The following is a 23203-nucleotide window of genomic DNA, read 5'->3' as shown; positions in this document are numbered from 1 at the left end:
TCCAGCATGCTTTGGGATCACAATTGAACTTGAGTACTGCTTTCCACCCACAGACTGATGGTCAATCAGAGCGAACCATACAGATATTAGAAGACATGCTCAGGGCATATGCAATGGAAATGTGTGGTAGTTGGGAAGAATATATACCCCTTATGGAGTTTACCTATAACAACAGTTATCAAGCTACAATTGGGATGGCTCCATATGAGGCATTATATGGTAGGAAGTGTAGAACTCCTCTGTATTGGAATGAGGTAGGCGAACGCCGAATGTTGGGACCCGAAATGATACAGATGACATGTGACAAGGTCGATGTTATTCGAGAAAGGATTAAGGCAGTTGAGTCACGTCAAAAGAGTTATGCAGACACTCGTAGGAAAGACATTGAGTTTCAAGCAGGAGAAAAGGTGTTTCTCAAGATTTCTCCTCCTAAAGGGTTGCATAGATTCCATAAAAAGGGTAAGTTGAGCCCGAGATACATTGGCCCATTTGAGATTTTGACTCGGGTTGGCTTAGTAGCCTACATGCTTGCTCTTCCACCTTCGCTCGGAAATGTTCATAACGTATTCCATGTATCCATGCTGAAGCGATACGTTCACGATCCATCGTATGTATTACCCGGGGAACCAGAATATCTAGAAGCTGATATGACCTATAGAGAACAGCCAATTGAAATCTTGGACCGAAAAGTGAAAACCCTTCGCAACCGCTCCATTTCCTTCATAAAGGCGCAATGGGCTAATCATTCACTTGAAGAAGCATCTTGGGAGAAAGAGGATGAAATCCAAGCCAAGTACCCTCATCTTTTCAAACAACCAGGTACGCCAATTTCGAGGACAAAATTTTCAAAAAGGGAGGGTAAATGTGATACCCTACTTTTAAAACCTGGTTTAATTACACGGTTGACCCGATTTAATCATGCAGGACCTGAACCAGAGAGGGTTAAGGCGAGTTCCTTATAGACCATGATGGCAAGGGTGACTTTGAACAACGGTTGGCCAGACAAGTCCGAGTCAATGCCAGAGGAGATGGGTGTACCCAAGCCGTGTATATGCTCGTATCATAAGGTCATGTACGGGTAATGCTGGTATGTAGTCGTATCCTAAAGTGTATACGTATTATATATCTCGTACCGAGAGTGAGATACATGCCGAGAGTCAAATTCCATCGAAATCTCAATTGTTTGGCTAAGTTTTGACCAACCAGGTGGGCGGTCACAGGCGGGCGAACCCGCCCACCTAAGTGACCCACCCATGTGGTTACTAGATATTCTCTAAGTATAAATAGTACTTATTGTGTTTCTCCTTTTCTCATTTAATGCATTAAAGAGTTGGTGAGAAAAGTAAAGAGGAGAGAGAAAAGAAAGGAAGAAAAGAGAACGAAGAAGAAGAAAGGGAAAGAAAGAGGAGGAAGAAATGATTTTAAGCGACGCCGAGGTTTGATATTCTCATTCCGACACCAAAAAAGTGATTCCCAACACGAGATCTACGATTTGAGGTGAGCGAAAGCTATACTTCTTAAATTTTCACCAAACCCTAAGTGAAACCCTTGATTTGGGTAGGGTTCTTTAAGATCGTGTAAATCCCACTTGAGATGATGAATCTAAGGTTTAATAGATGGTCTATGTGTTGATTTTGAAGGTTTAAAGAAGTGTTTACAAGATTTGAGAAGCATTGGTGATTTCTTGAGTTAAGAGGTGATTTTGGGATTTTGGAAGAGTTCTTGAGCAAAGAAGGTAAAAATGCTTTTCAATCCTTAAATCTAACTTAGATCTAGGTTAGAATCATCTTATAAGACCTTAGATGTGTGGAAAATGTGATTGGAATAGTCCCATTTGGTTTTCCCAAGGTTGAGGAATGTTTCAAAGAAGAAATCAAATTTTCGCCCCCACAGGTGGGCAAAGACCGACGGGGGAAGCTACCCGCCTAAGGTCTCCCGCCTGAGGGGGCAGCACCTCAGTTCCCACCGGTGGGCGAAGATCGGCGGGCTATCCGGCCCGCCTGTGAAGACCGGTGGGCGATGACAGGTGGCAGCCTGGCCCACCCGTTGGCCCCTTGGTCGGATTTTTAAGCCCGAATGGGCCCAAACCGGATGGGCAATCCTCTTTTATGATTTTAAACATGATTTAAACACCAAATCTCATTAGTTTTGACCCCAAAGTGGTGAAATGCTAACTTCATTCACCTATGATAGGTTTCATGAGAAACTTATGTTTCTCACACCAGATCTCACCCTTACCTAGCGTGAGTTGTGTACACAACCAGTAAGTGGGGAGAGGACATTTGAATTTATTTTAAGGCGTGTTGTTACATCATTAAATTGTATCTAGACTAGCTATGACATCATGCAAATTATGTGTAGATTAGTCATCCTCGTATGCTATTCGCACGTATTGCTTGTGCATTCTAAATAAAGGAATTATTATATATGGGTGGTGATTTACATTCTCAATGTTAAATGATTGATGTGCTTATGTGATGAATGGTTAGATTACTATGCATGATGCATTATTAGACTAGATGCCATAGTCGGCTTGGAAACGAGTGCATTGGTGGCTCGTGGAATAGGACGCGGTGGCACTATACAATCGTACTATGTCATATAGGAGAATGCGGTTTAGGATTCTCATACCCTGTGCTACGACCCTTCCCAACAGGGGTTGAGGTGTTGGGTTATCACTCGGGGGGAAGCAGTGGTCGCGGTTGTCGGGTCATTGTGGCGGTTAGACATACGCCCGGCTGGTCATTAGGACAGTCGGTAACCTCAGTGGTATATTCAAGAGGGCCAATTGTACTGCTTTTAAATTGTTGGGGTCAGCACCTTTACTTTTCTGTCATATACTTTTATGTTGAGAGCCAGTGGTCGGCATACTTTATTTTTCTGAGTACTCACGGTGGGCTTTCTCCGACAACCCTATGGGCGTATCGCAGGATGGAGTTCGCAGCTCGTACCTTGGGCATACGCGCACTGTGGTTGTAAGTAGCACATAACCAAAGACTTAGTAATGTTGTTTAGGTGGATAAGATTTAAAATGAATTGTATAGTATATAGTGCATATGGATGTGATTGTTGTGTGGTCTTTCTTTTCACTTACTGAGCTAGTGAACTCATCCCACATGAGCACCTCTTTTAGATGATTTTGCAGGTCACCCGCCTGAAGATCAGGAGTCGGGCCCCACTATCAAGTTTCCCGTTGAGGATTGGTGGGTCCCCGAGGAGTATGAGCACGGTGCTGATTGCATGTGCGAGGGCTGTGTTGCAAGACCGCAGTAATGACACCATACAAGATTTTGCTTTTTGATTCTTTTGATGACCCCCCCTTTTTTGTACTTGATACGTAAATTGTTATTCTTTTTATGTAAATATCATGCCTGCGGGCCCACATATACTTAGTATATACTACAATTTGGTTATCAAGTATATTGAGGATATTTACAGGTAATTTAAGTCTTCCACTGAACTTTTGAACACTTATCTTAGATGTGGGTATGCTGTGGTGGGGTACTGCATCAGATGATCCTGGCAGGTTTGGGTTAACCGGAGTTAACCCGGTCACCGGTCCGGTTCTGTGTGAACGAGGTGTGACATCTTCCCTAGAATCTCTCCAATCTCACACACGCTTCCCTTTCCATATCCACCTCTCACACATCCTCCACTCTCACTCCTTATCCCTCTCTAGTTTTTCTTCCCGTTTTCACGGTTCTCCCTTCTTCTTGGATCACTCCTTCTGGACGGATTTTCTCAGACAGCATAGCACAGAAATCATCACCATCACACCAAGATTCTATCACCACCATCGCATCGTGTCCATAGTTGTCATAGGCATCGCCAAGGCGGCGATTTGGCGTCCTGGCGAAAAAAGTTCATGACAGTGCTACGATTTACGTGACTCACAAATGGCGGTCGCCATTGGCTGATAGGCGTCGCCATGGCACCTCCATGGATGCTAGGTCATGCCTGATTCACTAGGCGATTGATTTTTTGTAAAATGCAGAGTGATTTTGATAGGGCTATGTTGATTTTTGACGATTTGATGTTGCTTAATGTTGGTTTTATATGTTATAGGGTATAATTTATAAGCTTGTAGCATGCTAAATAACTTTAGAAAATAGGAAAAATAAAAAAGTAGTATACTAAATAACTTAAGAAAATAGGAAAAATAAAAAATGACACATGGGCGATTTGACCGTTATGGTGTCATGGGCGATTTGACCGCCATGGCAACGCCATAACGGGCAATTCATTGCTAAATCGATTAGCCACCCCTCCACCGCCTTGGATCGATTTGACGCCATAACAACTATGATTGTGCCTCTGAATCCCTTCACCTATGTTCTTGTCTCCATGGAAGAACACCGTCGTTGTTGCCTTGCACCATGAGCGACTAAGTCCCCTTTGTCTTTAGGTGCAGATGAACCATTGATAATTGTTATTTAATTTCTGGTTTAAGCATACTTTATTGTTTGACGTTGAGGCTCCATCCCTTTGTGGATGATTTTAATTGAATTATTTAGTTTAGAGAATGTGCTTCTATGATTCATTTTTTTTTTGGCTAACGACGGGTATCCATGCCTTTGGCCTGATTAGTCCCGCGGGCCTATACTAACCCCACAACCATATGGACCGGGTCATACCGGGGTTGAATGAGAACCATTCAACTTTCATTGAAAGCAGTGAAGAGCACTAAACACCCCCGTGTGATTCATATTTTCTAAATATAAAAAAAAAATAGTTTTTATAGAAATTTTGGTTGTATCGATGATAGCCTTCAACTGATGAACTTTTAATTTTGGTGAATAAATAATTCATTAACCAAGAGGAAAAAATAAAAGCATACAACCCCTGAGAAAGAGGGGGGGGAAGGGAAAAACAACAAAATCCACCCTCAGAGAGAGGTGGTCCTGGTGACAGAGCTAGGAAGCTCCCAGGAGGCTACAATGTGGCAATTTCTAAGGGATGGAGTACATGTGGCGGGGATCTTTGCAGTCTTAGATTTCACATCAAAGAAGATGGAATTCCAAATGTTCCCAAGCAGCCAAGAGTTGGAGGTCCATTTCCTATGATTTCATTCCATCCAAATTTGGTTTAGAGTAGCGTAGAAAGCCAATTTGCCCATCAAATCACAAATGGTCTTCCCTTTGAATGTCATATCCACCTATATCCACTCCCTCCGAAAGGGGAGGATGCACCTACGGGAAGGCCAGCATTTGGACAGCACTATATTCTAAATGGAGGTGGAGATAGGGTAATCAAAAAATAGATGATCAATGTCTTCAAGTTGGGCATTGCAGAGGTAGCACAAGGAGGGGGCTAGAATTCTTCTCTGGATGAGGAAGGCTTGAGTGGGCAAGCAATCCGTGAAGATCCTCTAAGCCATGAAGCTTTGTCTAGGGATGTGGTGTTTGAACCAAATGATCCTATGCCAAGGGGAGGAGGGACCATGGGGTCTAACAAAATTCCACGCCGACTTGGAGCCGAAGGTGCCCAAAGGAGATGTGATCTAAGTTATAAAATCTTTATTCCTCTGAGGAGTCCTAATGATGGCCGGAAAGGAGTTCCAGATCTCTGCAAGATGGGGATCATCAGGAGCTGGAGGAGACTAATAGCTATTGACTATAATATTAGCAACAAGAGCATGCTTTGGGATCCTGGAACTGTATCTAATTCTGGCACTGAGGATGTGAGAGAGAACTCCCATAGGGTGCCAGTGATCGAGCCACAAAAGAGTAGAGGAACCATCCACGATCTTAGAGGAAATAGCTATAGATGCAAGGGATCTAAGAGAGAGCATCTTACGCCAAACCCAAGAAGCATCCAAGGGAATCCGCACCGACCAGAAAGTGTCAAATTTGAGTATAGAAGAGTATGCCTATTGTCACCCAGATAATCTTCTTATTAGAAACCAGCTTCCATGGTTGATTATGTTTCGCTTCTTCCTCGGAGAAAGATGATCAAACAATTCCCAATCATAGTCCTTCCGGATGGATCATCCGTATAGGATACAAAAAACTCCTATATTGACATTTTCTCTAATTAATAGAGATCTCAAATTCTAGCTACGGTTTCATTAGATATCTTACAACTAGAATCCCTCTTTTTCCCGATGCGGTTCCTCCACAACCGTGTAAAGCATAACACTTTTTAGTTATTGCATCAGGTTCATTAAAACTACAAGTCTAATGTAACCACAGAATGATAATTCCGGTTCATTCTAGGTATAATCTATCTTACCGAGCACAATCGTCTTTCGCATATGCTGAGCACGCTTAGTTCGGTCAACTAAAGTCTATCATCGATACAACCAAAATTTCGATAAAAACTATTGTTTGAATAGAAAATATGAATCATAGAAGCACATTCTCTAAACTAAATAATTCAATCAAAATCATCCACAAAGGAATGGAGCCTCAACATCAAACAATCAAATATGCTTAAACCAAAAATTAAATAATAATTATCAATGGTTCATCTACACCTAAAGACAAAGGGGACTTAGCCTCTCATGGTGCGAATCAATGAAGGGCACAATGATGGTGTTCTTCCATTGTTCCATGGAGACACGAACACAGGTGAAGGGATTCAGTGGTGATGCATCACGATGCGATGGTGGCGATGAACCTTAATGTGATGGCAATGATCTCTACGCAATGCTGTCTAGGAAAATCCATCCAAAGGAAGGTGTGATCCAAGAAGAAGGGAGAACCATGAAAAAGGGGAACAAAACAAGAGAGGGATAACATGTGTGAGTGAGGGATGCATGAGAGGTGGATATGGAAATGGCAGCGTGTGTGAGATGGGAAAGATTCTAGGGGAGAGATTTTAGGGAAGAGCCGTGAGCGCAAGAGAGACTTGGTCTAGGGGAGAGAAACGAGGAAAGGGGGCGCGTGTGTGAGATGAGACCAAGGAGGAGAGGGGGAAACTGTGAGAAGGAGCGACCAAGAGTGGGAGAGATTGTAAGGGAGAAGAGAGAAAATAGGAGAGGAGAGACAGATGAAGGAGAGATAGATTTATTATGTCAGATGTGTGGGACGATTTAGGGAAGTGAGGAGAGAGGTTAGGAGAGATTAGGTTCCTATTCTATTTTTGACAAGGAGATATTTCAGGGGAGAGAGAGAGAGAGAGAGAGAGGAAGAGATAATGTAGGACATAAAAGAAAAAAAAAAAGAAGAAGGAAGCAGGTGTGAGTGAGAGATGGTAGAGAGGGATTAGGACATGAGTGAGAGAAAAGAGGGGGATTATGAAAGAGAGAGAGAATGTGGGATTCTTTTCGTTAATTTTTGTTTTCTTTCCTTCTCTCTTGAGAAACTGGTTCTACCCTTATTCCTTTGCCTTTGCTTCTAGATTGAATCATCTCCATCCATTTAGCATCAAACACGTGCACATCTCTTGAAAAACCCAGCAATCATAGAAAATCAAAATATGTAGTCAAATTAATCATGAACATCCAATTAAAATTAATAACTAAATTGGGTACCATCAAGACCTCCCCCTAAGTCTGGTTCTTCCCATCCGAAGCTTCCTCCTAGCTCTCCGGAGCTCTCACTGCCTCTCCCCCTATTAAATGATCCCTTGGACCATCTGAAATGTTCGAGGCTTCAACTCCTTGTCCAAGCAAGATGAAATTAGATCCCGTATCCGCTCCTCCCGCACTAATCTCTGCTACCTTCTACCTTCTCAAAACCAAAGTTTTATAGCCCAAATGCCTCCAAATTGTTTCTTCAATTGCTCCGTCCTGGGCCTTCTTTTCAAACTATCTCCATAGCCCAAATGGTAGAATCTGGATCCTCTGAAACCCCTCTTCCCTTCACATCTCTGCCCTCTCCTCTTTTACCTAAGCCATTCATCTCTCCATCTCCCATCCTTCGGGCTCCCGCATTTGCTTCCTTTATGCCATCTATGCTCACAACCTTGCCTCCCAAAGGCTTCCCCTTTGGTCAGAGCTTTAATTGGAGAGTTGCAGGAGATTTCAATGTCATCCGTTTTAGCCAAGAGAAGCATGGGGTAACCCCATTGATCCCCAAGTTGTTGACTTCTTTAACGATTCATTGATGACCTAAGTCTAAATGATTTTAAAATGGCCGGGCCTAACAGAAGACCTGGCAATCTTCGTGTGGCTTGCAAGCTCGACAGAGCTCTTGTCAATAAAGCTTAGCTCAACTCCTTTCCCTCTTCGCATGCCTGCTTTGACCTCCCTAGGATCTCTGACCACGGCCCTATCTCTATCCATGTCCTTCCCTTCCTATCTTTTGGCTGCAAGCCATTCAAGTTCTTTGACATATGGGCTCTACATCCGGACTTCCTCACAATTGTCCGAGAAGTTTGGTGCATTCATGTGCATCAATCCTCCTCTCCTCTTATTGCTTTCGTCAAAAAGCTTAAGAATGTTAAAACTACTCTCAAGCTTTGGAATTCTTCTTCTTTTGGCAACATTGCCTCCCGTGTCTCCTTTTACCGAGACAAACTCCACTCCATTCAATCCAGAATCCAATCTAATCTCCTTAACTTTGGCCTCCCTGAGGAGGAAAAGGTCCTTGGTTATGAGCTTTCTTTACTTCTGGCCCAAGAAGAGAGCTTTCTCTGTTAGAAAGCCCGTATCAAATGGTTGGACTTGGGGGACTATAACTCTGCCTATTTTCATCAATCTCTCAAAGCCAAAAATAATGCTAATACCATCCCCAAGCTCATCTCCTCTTCTGGGACTAAGATTCTCATTCTTGAGGGCATCACATCCGAAGCTGTCTCTCACTTCCATAGGATCTTTTCCCCCCTTCCTCTCCCCTCCTCCTCCCCCTCCCCTTCCTCCAAGCCTCCTCAACAAATTCATCCCGGATGATCTTTCTCCCTAGCCTCCAGTCCATCCCCTCTCCGGAAGAAATTCTCTCGCATATACCCTCCCACAAAGCCAACAAAGCCCCCAATCCAAATGTCTTTAGCATGGGAAACTTCTCCTCCTGTTGGGATATCATTCGCACTGAGCTCATCCTTACTTTTCGAAGCTTTTTCTATAATCCCAGCCAGATCAATAGTATAAACCATACCTTTCTCTACCTCATTCCTAAGAAAAAGGGAGCGGCTTCTATGAATGATTTTAGACCCCTCTCTATTTGTAACCGTCTCTACAAGTTCATTGCCAAAATCCTAACCAATCGGATTCAGAAAGTCATTGACTCTCTTGTGAGCCCCAATCAATATGCTTTCATCGTGGGGAGAAGCATCACGGATAACATCATTCTTTGCCACGAGATTGTTCGAGGCTTTGATCGTAAATCCCATTCTCCTGTTGTGCTTCTTAAAATTGACATTCACAAGGCTTTTGACTCCATTAGTTGGGATTTCATTTCAAAGGTCCTGCTCCAAATGTCCTTCCCTGCTTTTTTTGTTCACTGGATCCATTCCTGCATTTCCTACCCCCACTTCTCTATCGTAGTAAACGATAGCTCTGCGAGATACTTCCCTTCTACCAGAGGCATCAAGCAAGGGTATCCTCTTTTCCCCCTTTCTCTTCTCCCAAGCCCCAGAAGTCTTGTCACATTCCATTCAATCTACCACCAACCAGCATCTCATTTCTCCCATTCCTAAATGCAAGTCCCTCTTGCTCTCCTATCTTGCTTTTGCAGATGATATCATGATCTTCTTCAAGGCATATCCTCTTTCCAACTCCATTATTATGTCCTCTCTCTATTCCTTTGAAATCCTTTTAGGCCTCAGCATCAACCTCCTCAAGTCTAGTCTTTTTCCGCTCTGGTTTTTCAGATGCAGCCCAGGCCCATCTCCTTGGGATCACTAGGTTCCCCATATGTTCCTTTCCAATCAAATACCTGAGCCTTTCTCTTATCTCCTCCAGGCTCTCTGCTCAACACTGCTCACATATGCTTGATCTCCTGAGAAAGAGGCTTCAGCTTTAGAAAAACAAGCTCCTCTCCTATGTTGGTTGCCTTACCTGCATAAGATCGGTTCTTCAATCCATGTACCTCTACTGGTCTGGCATTTTTGTCCTCCTAGCTTCTACAATCAAATCCATTAAAGGCCTCTTCTGCTCCTTCCTTTGGAAAGGTACAGATTCCTCCAAGTTTCTCTGACGTCTTTGCTAGGAAAAAATCTACCTCCCCAAAGCTGAAGGAGGCCTGGGCTTAAGAAGAATTAAATAGGTCAACTCTGATGGTATTCTAAAGCTCATTTTGGAAAATTGTCTCCAAATAGAGTAGTTCTGGGTTGATTGGGTTCTCTCCTCCCCCTTCAAGTTCAAATCTCTTTGGATTGCCCCAACCCTTCTGATGCTTCTTGGATCTGGAGGAAAATCCTTAGCCTCAGGTCCACTATCCCCAATGCCATTTCTTTCTCCATTCACAATGGCCAGTCCACCTCCCTCTGGATGGACCCCTGGCACCCCTTAGGCTCCCTGGTTACCCCCAGGATCATCTACACTTCAAACCTCTATAAATGTTCCCATATCCCCTCTATCATTTCTCCCATCGGCTGGTCCCCTCCTCCCTCCCCCTCCTCTTGCCGACCTTTGGTCCTCCCTCACTCCGCTCCCCACTGACCACCAAGGAAGGGAAGCAAATACACTTGGTTACCTCCTCCACTGGGATCTTCTCCTCTGCCTATGCTTGGTCGTCTGTTAGATCCTCCGGCCTTGTGGTTCCTTGGCGCAAAATCGTGGTTCAAGGGTTATATCCTGCATCATAGCTTCACTGTTTGGCGTACTATCACCAACTGACTTCCTACGCAGTCCTTCCTCATCTATTGTCACATTCCAATTTCCCCCTCTTGCTGCCTCTGCCCGCACGGCACTGAGGACATTTCCCACCTTTTCTTTTCCTGCCCCCTTTCTTCCTCGGTTTGGAAATGTGTCCTCTCTAGATGTTGGCATTCCAGAAGGACCATTCTCCCTTTTGATAAGGAATAGATCTGGATTGATATGACCTTTGCAGGCTTCTTTATTTGTGACATTGTTAGCAAGCTTGTTTTTTATACAACCATTAACCACATATGGATGGAGCATAATATCTATAGATGGTCCTCTAATTCTCGTTCTACAGATAAGATTTGAAAAGCCATCTACTATAACATTACCTTTAAGATCTAATCCCTCCATCATCGCCCAGTCCCTAGCACCCCTAGGAATAGACACGCCATTGCTTCCTGGAGGGTTGACACCTCCCCCCCCCCCCACTTGATGTACCCCCTCTTCTTTCTTTGTGGTAGTGCTTTCTCCCTCCAGTTAGAAATAAGGATGACTAGGGTTAGAGATGAGGGGAGAAGATAGAAGAGAGGAAGGAAGAAAAAGGAGAGAAGTTGAGAGAAGGAGAAGGGGAAATGAGAGCAAAACGTGGGGAAGGTTTCATGCTCTTTCCCATATATATTAAGTTCAAACAAGCTGTAGGAATATTACATAGACCTCCCTAAGGGAGTTGAAAGAGAAATAAAAGAAAGTACATTTAAGGACAACTCAACATAAGACAGTTCCTAAAGTACCCCTATCACATACATTCTAACACCCCACCTCGTTTTTTGTATCCCCTTTGATCTATTTTGGCTGCCTTTGCTGGGCGCTCTGTTGTTGTCTGTTTTCCCTTGGGTTGGGTTTTTCCTAAAGGCCAATGCCTTCCCTCCCTTCCACCTTTTTTCTCCCTTGTATATTCTTCTTATCGCTTGGTAATGAATTTATTTATTCATCTAAAAAAAAAAAAATTAGAAATTAAATAACAATTTTATGAATAATTATGACCTGATCACGCTCCCCAACTTGCACTTTTGCTTCTCCTCGAGGAAAGAAAATAAAACTTTGCTTATCATGCCATCAGCTTAATGTAACCACTCATAAATAAGATCATCATCGATGAATCAATAACAAGGATTCTAAGCATGCCAATCCAATTCAACACAAAGCTAAACAAACAATAACATCCTCTTCTACGTTAGCCAACTTCTACTCTTACATTCCAAATCGACCATCGTAGCTAAGTCATGAGGGCCAAATGCTATACAAGCCATCACTTTTACCATACAACTATGACCATGCTCTTTTTCTCAAAATTACTCAGATCCGTGCAATGTCCTAACCTATGAAGCTTTCTAAATGGGCTATGTAGCGAGCTTTGGGTCAATTGTTGTCAAGCCATATGGCTTTAAATAACTAGGTATAAAACACCACTAGGACTTACTTACTCAACCCAAATAGGCTACAAGCCAAGACAAGATCAAAGTTTTCAAGTTTTTCTCAAATTGTCCAACTTTTTATGCAAAACTCCATATTTGCGACACAAAGTTATTCTTTTCTTTTTTTTATATAGACATTCCACCTGTTTGACGCAAATTTCAATACTTGTGGCAAAGAAATCCGGTTATTGGGAGGAAGTCATAATGCAAGATTTAAAAATTTTCAACACATAAGGCTTAGGCTTGCATAATTACACAAGAATCATCAAACACATTCACTAAAGATGGAAATTTCAGATTCCAAACAAAAAGTTAACCAACATGGAAGGGCAATAATGTTCTAAGCTTAATTGACTGTAAAACACATCAACACACTCAAAACCATATGCTACAACTCTTGACAAAGACCTAAAAAGCTCTAGATTAGAAAAATTCAGCAAAAATGTGCAACCAATATCATAGTTCAAATTGTTCCAAATTCAATCAAAAATTCACCGTCAAACAACATTCACATCAATTTTAGTAAATTTAGCCTTTCAGTTCTCTATGGGTTCGGCCCCTTTCTTACCACTATCTCATGGTTAGTTAGGGTTTTATTTTGATTCGTTCATGATAGCGATCAACTTCTCAGTGGCAGGATCCTTGTGCACTGGGTACGCCCTTTATAGATGATTCTAATTGAAATGAAATCTATCTTAGGAATCATATTTAATATATAACTTGGATAGCTTCACATCGAGTCAGTCACAACCAAGTATCCAAAAATGATAACCAAGAGATATAAACTGAAGTTGGGTTCCCAAGAGCACCAAAAAACCTTAATGTTAGGTTTTATAGTTGGTCTATATGTTTGTAAGAAAATATCTAGACCTTCAAAGGAAGAGCTCCAAACCAATGTGTCAAGGATAAGAAGATACCAAACTGAATTGCTCAATCAGGATCAGTGTCAATGGGAACAATCCAATAATATTGTATTGCATATTGCATTGTGGATATGATACAAGGTGATACGATATAGGGAAAACACGTTCTTTTGTATTGGGGTGTATCATATCAGTCAATAGGACCCAAGATGGGTCAATAGACTCAATACACCATGATACATTTCGGGACAACCAGAAAAAACCCAGAAAACAGTTGAGTTGAGAAGAGAGGATTTTGAGAATGATTTGGCTTATCTCATATGACAGAGGCCACTCTTCATTTATAATGTAGATATGTTGTACAAACGGTAACAAATACGAAAGGTAGTACAAGGCTAGGTAGTACACTTATAAAGGTGGCATACTTATCCTATCCTTAACAATCCCGCTCAAGTTGGTGCATAAATATCCTTCATGCCCAACTTGCATACAATAGGATGAAATACTATACAAGTTAAACCCTTTTGTAAGAACATCAGCTAACTAATTCTCAGATGTGACAAACGGAATACAAATGGAGCATTGTACAAGATTTTCCTTGATGAAGTGTTTGTCCATCTCAATATGCTTATTTTGTCATGTTGAGCTGGGTTATGGGCTATATTGATTGCTACCTTGTTATCGCAGTAAAGCTTCATAGGTTCTCCAGATATCACCCCAGATCACTGAGTAAGATTCTAAGCCAAATAAGTTCATACACCATAAACCATTGCTCGATACTCTACTTCTGCACTTAATCTAGACACCACTGGTTGCTTCTTGCTTTTCCAGGTAAAAAAATTTCCTCCTAGGAATGTACAATTTCCAGAGGTAGAACATCGATCATCCATGGATCCTGCCCAATCAATATCAGTGAAAGCCTCCAACATCAGATTGCCATGATTGGAGAATGGGATTCCCTTGCCAAGAGAAAATTTCAAGTATCTCAGAATCTGTTGCATTGCATCTAAATGTGCAATCAGTGGATCATGTAGGAATCGACTAGCTACCCCTACAGCATAGGTAATATCTGGTCTGGTATGAGATAGAAATATCAATCTTTTGACAAGTCTGTGATACCTCTCCTTGTCTACCGGATCACCACCTTTACTCCTTAGATATTTTTACCACTTAATCAACCCCATAGGATCTCTAGGATATATTAATTTCACCTTCATCAAGTTCTTCATTTGAGAGCTCTATTCATTCAAAGTTTCTGCCATGTTTTGGGTTACTGAGATTCTGTTTCTGTAGGTATATTAGTGGTGACTTGTTTCAGCCTACCATACCTCATCAGATACCCAATGCCAATACTTGACACCTTGATCTCAACTATATGTAAGGTGGAAGTATTAGGCTTTTGTCCTCTGGGTCAGCCAGTTCATTTGGGTCATCTGATCCACACCAATCTCAATTGATCGCCCAGGAACTATTCAGGTCTGATACTGATCTATAAATCCTTGGTCCAAATATAACAGTATGAAGTTCTTCACATTGCCAAATTGCTCCGTCCTAGAGTAACAATGATTTCACTAGAGTTTCGGTACAATTTGTTCATGTTTCAAATACCCGATACTTGACACGTTGATCTCAACTAAATATAAGGTGGAAGTATTAGGCTTTTGTCCTCTGGGTCAGCCAGTTCATTTGGGTTATCTGATCCACACCAATCTCAATTGATCGCCCATGAACTATTCAGGTCTGATACTGATCTTTAAATCCTTGGTCCAAACATAACAGTATGAAGTTCTTCACATTGCCAAATTGCTACGTTCTAGAATAACAATGATTTCACTAGAGTGCCAGTACAATTTGTTCACGTTTCAAATATAAAAGCATACATACAAAAATGGCCAATATGATTAACCACATAATTACCTGGCCTGGCCCAAGCTTAGCAATAATAATGTCTTGATGCACAGAGGCAATTGGATTGTTAGAAAATTCGGGCAAGGAATCTTGGCTGTGAGTGAAGAAAGTATTGGTTTTTGGTCTTGAAGATGGGTTTGAAGTGTGGTTTAAAGTTGCTATTGGAAATTCACCACCATTCGGCAACCACTTCAGTTCATCTGTTTTCACTGCATTAACCTTAACATTATCAACATGTGAACCAACAACAGTCAACTAGAGAGAGAGAGGGGGTGGGGGGGACTTGAATAGTGCATAGCTGTACCTGTAATACGGGGGCCCCCTCTTTTACACTGAACATGAAGTTTAAAGACTATCGTATTCTTTTCATTGGGAGTATCATTTTCTACCAAGAAGCAATTACCAGTTATTACTAAAATTAGAGATAGAAGTGGCAAAAGAAACGAGGTATTGTCATGATATGTCAAAATAAATTTGAGATAAACCTGACATAAACTCGAACAGCCTCGGGTCAACTTTGATAGGAACAAGGCCCAACCTATGGGCAAGAACTTCGTCTTGGATGACTGATGTATTATTTGCAATGAGGACTTTCTCAATAGCCATGGTCGGAAGCTACATAAAGATAATGGTTAAAAGGATTAGCAAATAACATTCCGCAATCTACCCAATGTTAAAGAAGTTTGGTATAAGGAAAATATGATTGAAAATATGATTAAGGACAGATGATGGGAAAAAATCATTACAAAAATTTTTTAAAATAGTTTTTACACCATAAATTTTGCACATAGTTAAATCATAAAAGTATATAAGGAAGAGTGCTTGGATTTAGTACGAAATTTAATTAAGAGGAAAAAATAAGCCTGAGCAATCGAAAATGAAAAATATGGATTTATCTCTGTTCAATCTCAGCAGTTGAGATTATGAATTGTGGGATAAAATCAAAGATTTAAGTCATCATCTCCAACAGAATTTGTTGCCTTTTGATATCAAAACCCTGATTTTATTCTTCTATTCATAATCTAAACCATAAAATGAAGAGTTTCAAATCATAACAATTGTAGCAAACTCCAAGCTGCAACTGTATTAAATGTATAAGCTTAGAGATGCTATATATATAGAGAGAGAGAGAGAGAGAATTGTACATCCTACTTTCATTCTCCTTAATTGGGTTCCTAATCAAATTGTGCACTTAAAACTCTGAGAAGGAAAGTCAACATATGAAAAGCAACATATATAATTGCTTTGTTTTAATCTCCAAAGCAACTATTAGAATAAAGTATGCCTTTGTTTGCTATCATAGTTCAGTTAATTGAACAAAAATAAGTTTTAAAGGTAATGCCACAGTAACATCAAGATTTTGTAGTCCTATTTCATCTTCTACTCTCTCAGTTCCATCCCAGCCAATTGCCACTCTAGGTAATTTGGGCTTTGATTTCGCTCTTGAAATACCCAGTAAGCTATGGAATCCTAGGTCTACCTAGTCTAAGTCTGATGTAGACACACATGCTGGCCTACACTATCAAAGGAGGAAGAAGGCCAGCCAGCCCTTGGGCTGATCCAGCCCAACTGGCCCTCACTTTTTGTTCCTATGTGGCCCTTACATGCAGCCATTGAACCAGCATAGATGCCCCTGAGTAAATGCATATTTTGTTTCCTCAATTGGTCTTCTAGAAGAGCCTAAGCAGCCATCGATCCAGTCTGTCTAGAAGCTTCTTTTTCTGCCTGGGATTTCTCCAATGCAGTTGTACTTTGTCTCATGTTTGACCAGTCAAACCTTAGTTGGACAAGTCCTTAAGTCTTCTAGAAGGTCTCTTTTATTTGTCTTCTATTTTACTTTAAGTTCAAGTCAGTAGCAGTTTCCAAAGTATGTTAGTTTCCTTTTTGGTGTTAGTTTCCAAATTGCAAGGCTGTGTACTCTCTATAAAAGAGAGATTGTTGTACTAATTTTACAATTAATGAAGAACAATTGAAGTGCAGCCAAAGCTTGCTCAAACCTCCTGAGAAAGGATGATTAACAGCTGAGATAGCTGTCGGTGAGAGGCCTAGGCTAAGATAGCCATATCCCAGCCACATCTATCACATCACAACTTCATCCATCTCTTCTTCTTCTTCTTATTTTCATCTTATTTTTTTTTATCTGTGAGAGAGTAATGCAGGAGTAGATTACAAGTAACTAACTCCACAGTTTATAACCCCAAACAATACAAATAGGAGTAAGAAAAAAAGGAATAATACTATCAAATAAATCCCCAAGGATACGATACCCATATAGGAGCAAAACCAGCCCAAAACCTAACCCGATGGGAGAGAGAAAGACCTGTTATAGAGTTGGAGTGAGAGAGGTGCGGCCAGGGCTGTAGGAGTCCGATTGAGTTGCACTCTTGGGCGTAGATAGTCCCTAGGGAGGGTACAAAAACCCCCAAAGTTGAGAGGATTCTGACTGCTGGTTGTGAAGTTACAAGCTTTCTTGATTTTCTGACCTAGGAGAGAAAACTGATAAGAACCTTCAAGAACAGTAGTTGAATGCTTCCAACAGTGACTAGGTAAGGATCGTGGGACCCTTATGAGGCCTGGAATACCCTGATTGAAGACCTGGCTGAATAGAGTACAGAAGAGAGAAAGAGAGGAGATCGATCTCTCTCCTATTCCCACTAGGATTGCTGATCGGTTCTGATTTCTAGAGACTTTTATCAAAATCTAAACTATACCTCTTGAATGTTACAGCAAATAAAATAAAAAAGAAGAATAAAACAGATGGGGGGTTGAGAAGGGTGAAAGAGAATAAAGGAAGTGGCTATCTCAACCTGGGCTTCTCACCCATAACCATCTCAACTGCTCTAAGCATTTACTTGCAAACTTTCTTTCATAAATGCAAGCTTTCTTTCATTCAAATCTGTCTAATAATGGTACATATGCCTCTCTATTTATAGAGGGGAAGTTTACAATCATACTAATACTAGGAGCAAGTTTCCCAATAGGACTAGACACTCCTACTACAACTAGGAATTCAAAATAGGACTAGGATTTGACTTTATGACTCCAACATGGAGTAAGACTAACTAACTAATAGTCCATATAGGACTTTACAACCAACTAATGGCCTAATGGGCCTTTATTGAATTATATAGCAACTAATTAAACTAATGAATAAAATCCCGTTTTCCTATCTTCTACCCATATTTTAGGCCTATTAAAGTGCCCTATTTCAAAGAAAATCCATGGGATCAAAGGCCCAAAACATGCATAACACAACCCAAGGCTTATTTACAATAAAATAAGCCCAAGTGACTTATCTACATCAGAGAGTGTTTGAGTGATCAAAGCAAGCTTGTTGAATTCCAGAAGCTCCATCAAAAGACCAGCTTGAAGGCATCCAAGATAAGAATCGATTTCAGCCAAGGTGCCAAGGTTTTGAGCCAAATTGATTTTTCCTGTATCTCCCAAACTAGCAGGCTTTTCCTTAAGCCCTTTTTGGGTTTTACTGATGCCCCCAGGTGCCCCTTTCGACCTCTGTTTGAGGGCCATCAGAAGCCTGGACAGCCAGCCGCAGGCTTCTCCTTCATTGCTGTTCGAAACCCTGTTTCAGCCAGGGTTGTTGCTGCTCTGTTGCTGCTCTGTGAAGGATCTATTTGATTGTTATCAGTCCTCCCACAGGCCCTATTCTGACCAGGTGTGAATATTCTAAGCCCCCCTAATCTCAGAGATGTATTTCAGCCCCATCCTAGTCTTTGCTTGCTCTATTTGGGTTCTTTGTCCTGTGATCAGACCTGTACTGGTTGTGAGTGTCATTTCTTTTGTGGTTGTTTGCCTAGGGTGAAAATACCTTACATCAAAGTCACAGACGAGGTCATGGTATTGGCAATTGGTTGATACCAGTTCAAGATCAATCCACAGTGGATTGTCTAATTCAATAGCAGGACTGCACAGAAACACTATAAATAAGATGATAAAATCTTGGCATGGATTGAGACAGATCCAGTCCCTGAGCCTGATTCTCAGAGTCTTGCATGGGATAGCTTCCCTAAGAATTATCTACCCTAGGCAATGTCAATACTAATCATATAATAATTGAAGCTTCACTAGATAACATGCCCAGTCTTTACAGAAACCCTAAAAAATTAAACTTCAAAATCCAATCATATCTGAGATTAGACCACAATTTGAGGGGATGGTGTGGATGGGAATATAGTTCCCAAAAGGTTAAAATGAAATTAGTAACAGAACATGGAAGGAGAAAGAAAATGAAAGCAAATCAACAATCAATGTCATCATTAAACATATTCTATATGTGAAAAAAGCATAAAACTAACAACCAAAATACGCAGCAATAAATAAATACAGTAATAACGGATTAGGTAAACACAAGATAAATCAAAACATAGATCAGCAATGAGGAAAACTTTAAGATGGAGGAGAATTAATTAGAACAAAAAAAAGTACCATATGAGAATTTGAACCTTAAATCCATACCTCTGCAATGAGGATCCTCCGAAACGCATTGGCAATTGAAGGGTCAATACCAATCATATCAAACTCCATATCATCCTCTGTAAGCCGAATCACTTCAACTCTAAATTTTTTGCAGAATTGCTCCAACCGGAGACTATTATCAACTCCAATTGATGCATATGCACCAGAGTATTGAATAGTTTCCGTCTACAGATACAAAGATTCAACAGAAATAAAAGAACATGATACCAATCATAAGTTGATACATAAAAAATAGAGTAAGAAACAAAATCCAAGCATACATGAGTAGGAGCATCACTCCCGCATAGAACACGAGTTCTCTGGAGTTCAAGGTGCTGAGGGAGCTGCCCTTTAGGCACATCAGGCAAGTCAGAAGCAGTTACTCTAGACATTCTCCACCCACCTGTATCTATAATCCCAAGACAAAGTAGTCAGTTTAGGGTTTTAGGGGGTTAGTGCAAGCGAGTGGGGAAGGGAGAGAGAGTATATTTGTTTGGGCCATAGGGTTTAAAAGAAGAAATTAACTGTTACAAACAGTATAATGGAAACAGTTGTTCATGGTAACCTCAGGTTTTCCAAGTCAGAACATTGGCCAGGTCCGACACTGGATGAATTGTTATAGAACTTTTAAAAGTTAAATAAGTCATATTCTATGAGATTAACGAAATCCAATTCCAAAGCATTAAATCAATTTGACAGTAGAAGAAGTTGAAAATTTCTTATTGGATCAGCAGTAAAAAATATAAGAGAAATTAGATCGGCAGTGGTGTAAGATCAGGAACTTTCTTCAACGATTCAATCTAAAAGAACACCTCCATTTTACTTGCATAATAATTCAATAGAAAAAACAACCAATTTGTGAGGTTGATTCTTTTAGAAAAGAAATTTAGTCAGTTCTATTAGACAGGTGAACATCTTGTTCCAATGGAGGCCAGAAAAGAATTATGGCAGATCTTGCAATCAAGTGTTTTTCAAACGATTGTGGGGAAGGAGAGGGAAGCAACCAATCACAAGAACACCTTTTTTACATGTTTCTTATAAACACTACCTCTTTCCCTACCTTAAAATTATGAGTTGCCTCGAATCACTCAATATATTAGTCATACAACCTATACAAATAAATTTAGCCAGATTTGTCATTATTCATCTTAAACCTGCCAATTATGGTCAATTTGCAAAACTCGAATGTTTTGTTATCTACACTCTTACTTCCTCGAAGAAGGTTGTGAATCTCATAATAGAAGCCCCTTCCGAAGTTGAAGGGAGAAAACCATGCACATGTCTTAATGGGTATAAAAGCTAGATACTTGTTGGTACAAGTGGTCCATTTACCATGAACTTGTGTACCCGTGGATCACCAATGCAACCCACTTTTGGTTCTCTGCCCTTACAAGAAAATTTTCTCCACTTGAACCAAATGATTAATGACTAAAATAAGCATATGCATTGGAATCATCACAAAACCAAGACATCTCAAAATTGCAACCAAAATCCCTATAAGAAAACTAATCTCTTAGAAAAAGAAGATACAGATGGTAGGGATGTTGATGTATACATTGACGCTGCCCTTCCCTAACAGTTCGAGCTTTTGTGTGAAAAGGTAGTGAACATGGTATCAGTATAGGGAGGTCAAGTGTTCAACTCCTGGGAAGTGCATTGGAAGAGTTTCCCAACATTTTTTTTCTCCCTCAATGCCGAGTGAGATCCCATGCAAGGACCATGAGATCTTGACCTGCATGTGCGGGGGAGAGTTGATGCATACATTGATGCTGCCCTTCCCTAACAATTCGAGCTTTTGGGTGAAATAGTAGAGAACAAGGGACACTCTTATAGGATTGGCTGAGGCAGACCCATCCACTTAGACAGCCTAATCATTTCTTTTGGCTTCATAACAGATTGGATACTTGATTGAATTGGAATGGTATCAGAACTAAATGATTCATATATTACACAAAAATTGAGACAAGGGGCTGAACGTCCCTTGGAAGAAATGGAGAACTTCTTCATTTAACCAACCAAAATGACCAACTCAACTCAACTAAGAATTTCATATCTGCTTTTTTACTTTCTCCACAGCCATTTTCAACTTACCCCTTGGTCTTTTAACCCTTCTAATCTGCATTACATCACTCCCCCTTACCAGTTCACTCGGTGACCTCCACTGCAAATGCCTATACCACTCCTAGTGCTTCTCCTTCAACTTATCTCCTATCAAGGCCAACTGCTCTAAAAAAAAATTTGGTCCCATCAAACTCTCTGAACAGTTCTTCAACTTCGTTTATTAACTAAACAGTAGCAACTGGTACGGTCACAAATAAGTGAAAACAAAAACTCTCCATCCTGGGCTCCTAATATAGTTGATGCACTATTTGAAATTTGAAATTTCTTATACCAACTGAGCCATGTGAGATTAATAAAATCCAGCTTCAAAACATTCAGTTAATTCAAAAGTATAACATTCAACAAATAATTAAATCAACTGTAGTAAAACATCCAAAAATAAGAGCAATTTTCTCCAATATAAAAGAAAATCTTCTTCGGTAGTGTTGAAGTTCAACAACTATTAAAAAAAAACTGACCTTTCAAATGACCATTGGTTTTATTTGTTATAAAAACTCTATACCTACTAAAACTATTACTTGACTCTAAATGAGTTGGACCAAACTATGCTTGTTTCCCAGCAATAAGGTTTCACAATAGAATCTTTGGAAACAACCCATCCATCTCTACCACAAAAAATGAATAAATCAAGAAAACAAACAAGCCCAACAAAACCTCAAGGGGGTAGCCGAGTTGGTAAGGGACCTTCGCCTCAGGAAGCGTGTGGTTCTGAGTTCCACTCCTTTTACCTCCTTGGGCCCACTCACACCGGGGTGTTTAGTGCTCTTCACTACTTTCGGTTAAAGTCGAATGGTTCTCATTCATCCCCAGAATGACCCGGTCCATGTGGTTGTGGGTCAATATGGGTCTATGAGACTAGTCAGGCTGAAGGCTTGGATACCCGTCGTTAGTTAAAAAAAAAAAAGGAAGAAGAAGAAAAAAAAATCCCAACAGAATTCAGATAGAGAAGACATAACAATGTCTATGCAACACAGAAAAAGAAGATAGAAAAATCCAATGTGGCATGTGAGCCTCAAAGCCACTACTAACTAGCTAAATTTTCACGTTTTCCATCCCAAACCTTCTACATGATCCTTCGGCTTCAACATTTAATGTTTCCTGCACGTTGTCCTTTTCAATTCAATAAATTCCATGGATTTGCAGGTTCTTTCCCAGGACTTCTATCTCTACTGTGGAGAATTATAGAAATTAAGAGTTCTAGGAGCAGGAACCCTTTCCAATGCCTGAACTGCTGTAGGGTCCCAAACCAACCATTATCATAGGGAATACACAAGAAAATGACTGTTTTGTGGTACTACACTTCAAGCAAGTTCATAGATTCTCAGTACTTATGCCAATGAAAAACCAATTCCAAGCAAGGCACAAATGGCCAAAAAGTGAAAGCAATAAAAACAGTGAGTGTGCCTCAGTTGATGAAAGAATTGGAAAAGTACAAGCTTCACTTAAGCAAGCCTTATCCCAACTACTTGAGTCAGCAAACCAAAATTATTAAGAATAAAAAAGAGCTGTAAAACCCTTGTCCTTTACATAAATGTGGCCACATTCGTCATGTTCCTTGGAGTTCTTATGTATATTTATGACATAAAATACCAATTCCATTAATTATATCCCATAATCTAGTCTGCAAATTTTCCTCTTATGGTGGGTTTTTCTTCTTCTTTTTTTTCTTTTTTTTT

The 23203-nt window shown here is 40.5% G+C and overlaps 1 protein-coding gene across 2 annotated transcripts in view; it reads right to left on the bottom strand.

The window, feature by feature from the left end:
- LOC122081169 (DNA-directed RNA polymerases I and III subunit RPAC1-like) overlaps window positions 1-23203 on the bottom strand; it is a 46164-nt gene that overhangs the window by 22149 nt on the left and 812 nt on the right. For both annotated transcript variants that reach the window (XM_042648169.1, XM_042648168.1), the window contains exons 2-6: window positions 19688-19815; window positions 19407-19592; window positions 15419-15548; window positions 15238-15318; window positions 14943-15142 (exon numbers count right to left, since the gene is read on the bottom strand). In XM_042648169.1, the coding sequence (XP_042504103.1) occupies window positions 14943-15142; window positions 15238-15318; window positions 15419-15548; window positions 19407-19592; window positions 19688-19798 (708 nt within the window). In that variant the 5' untranslated portion in view covers window positions 19799-19815. The remainder of the gene's footprint in view (window positions 1-14942; window positions 15143-15237; window positions 15319-15418; window positions 15549-19406; window positions 19593-19687; window positions 19816-23203) is intronic.

The sequence above is a fragment of the Macadamia integrifolia genome, chromosome 6 (genome assembly GCF_013358625.1).
Source record: "Macadamia integrifolia cultivar HAES 741 chromosome 6, SCU_Mint_v3, whole genome shotgun sequence".
Classification (NCBI taxonomy): Eukaryota; Viridiplantae; Streptophyta; class Magnoliopsida; order Proteales; family Proteaceae; genus Macadamia; species Macadamia integrifolia.
Note: the sequence above shows the minus strand (reverse complement) of the source record. Positions and strands in the feature narration are given on the sequence as shown.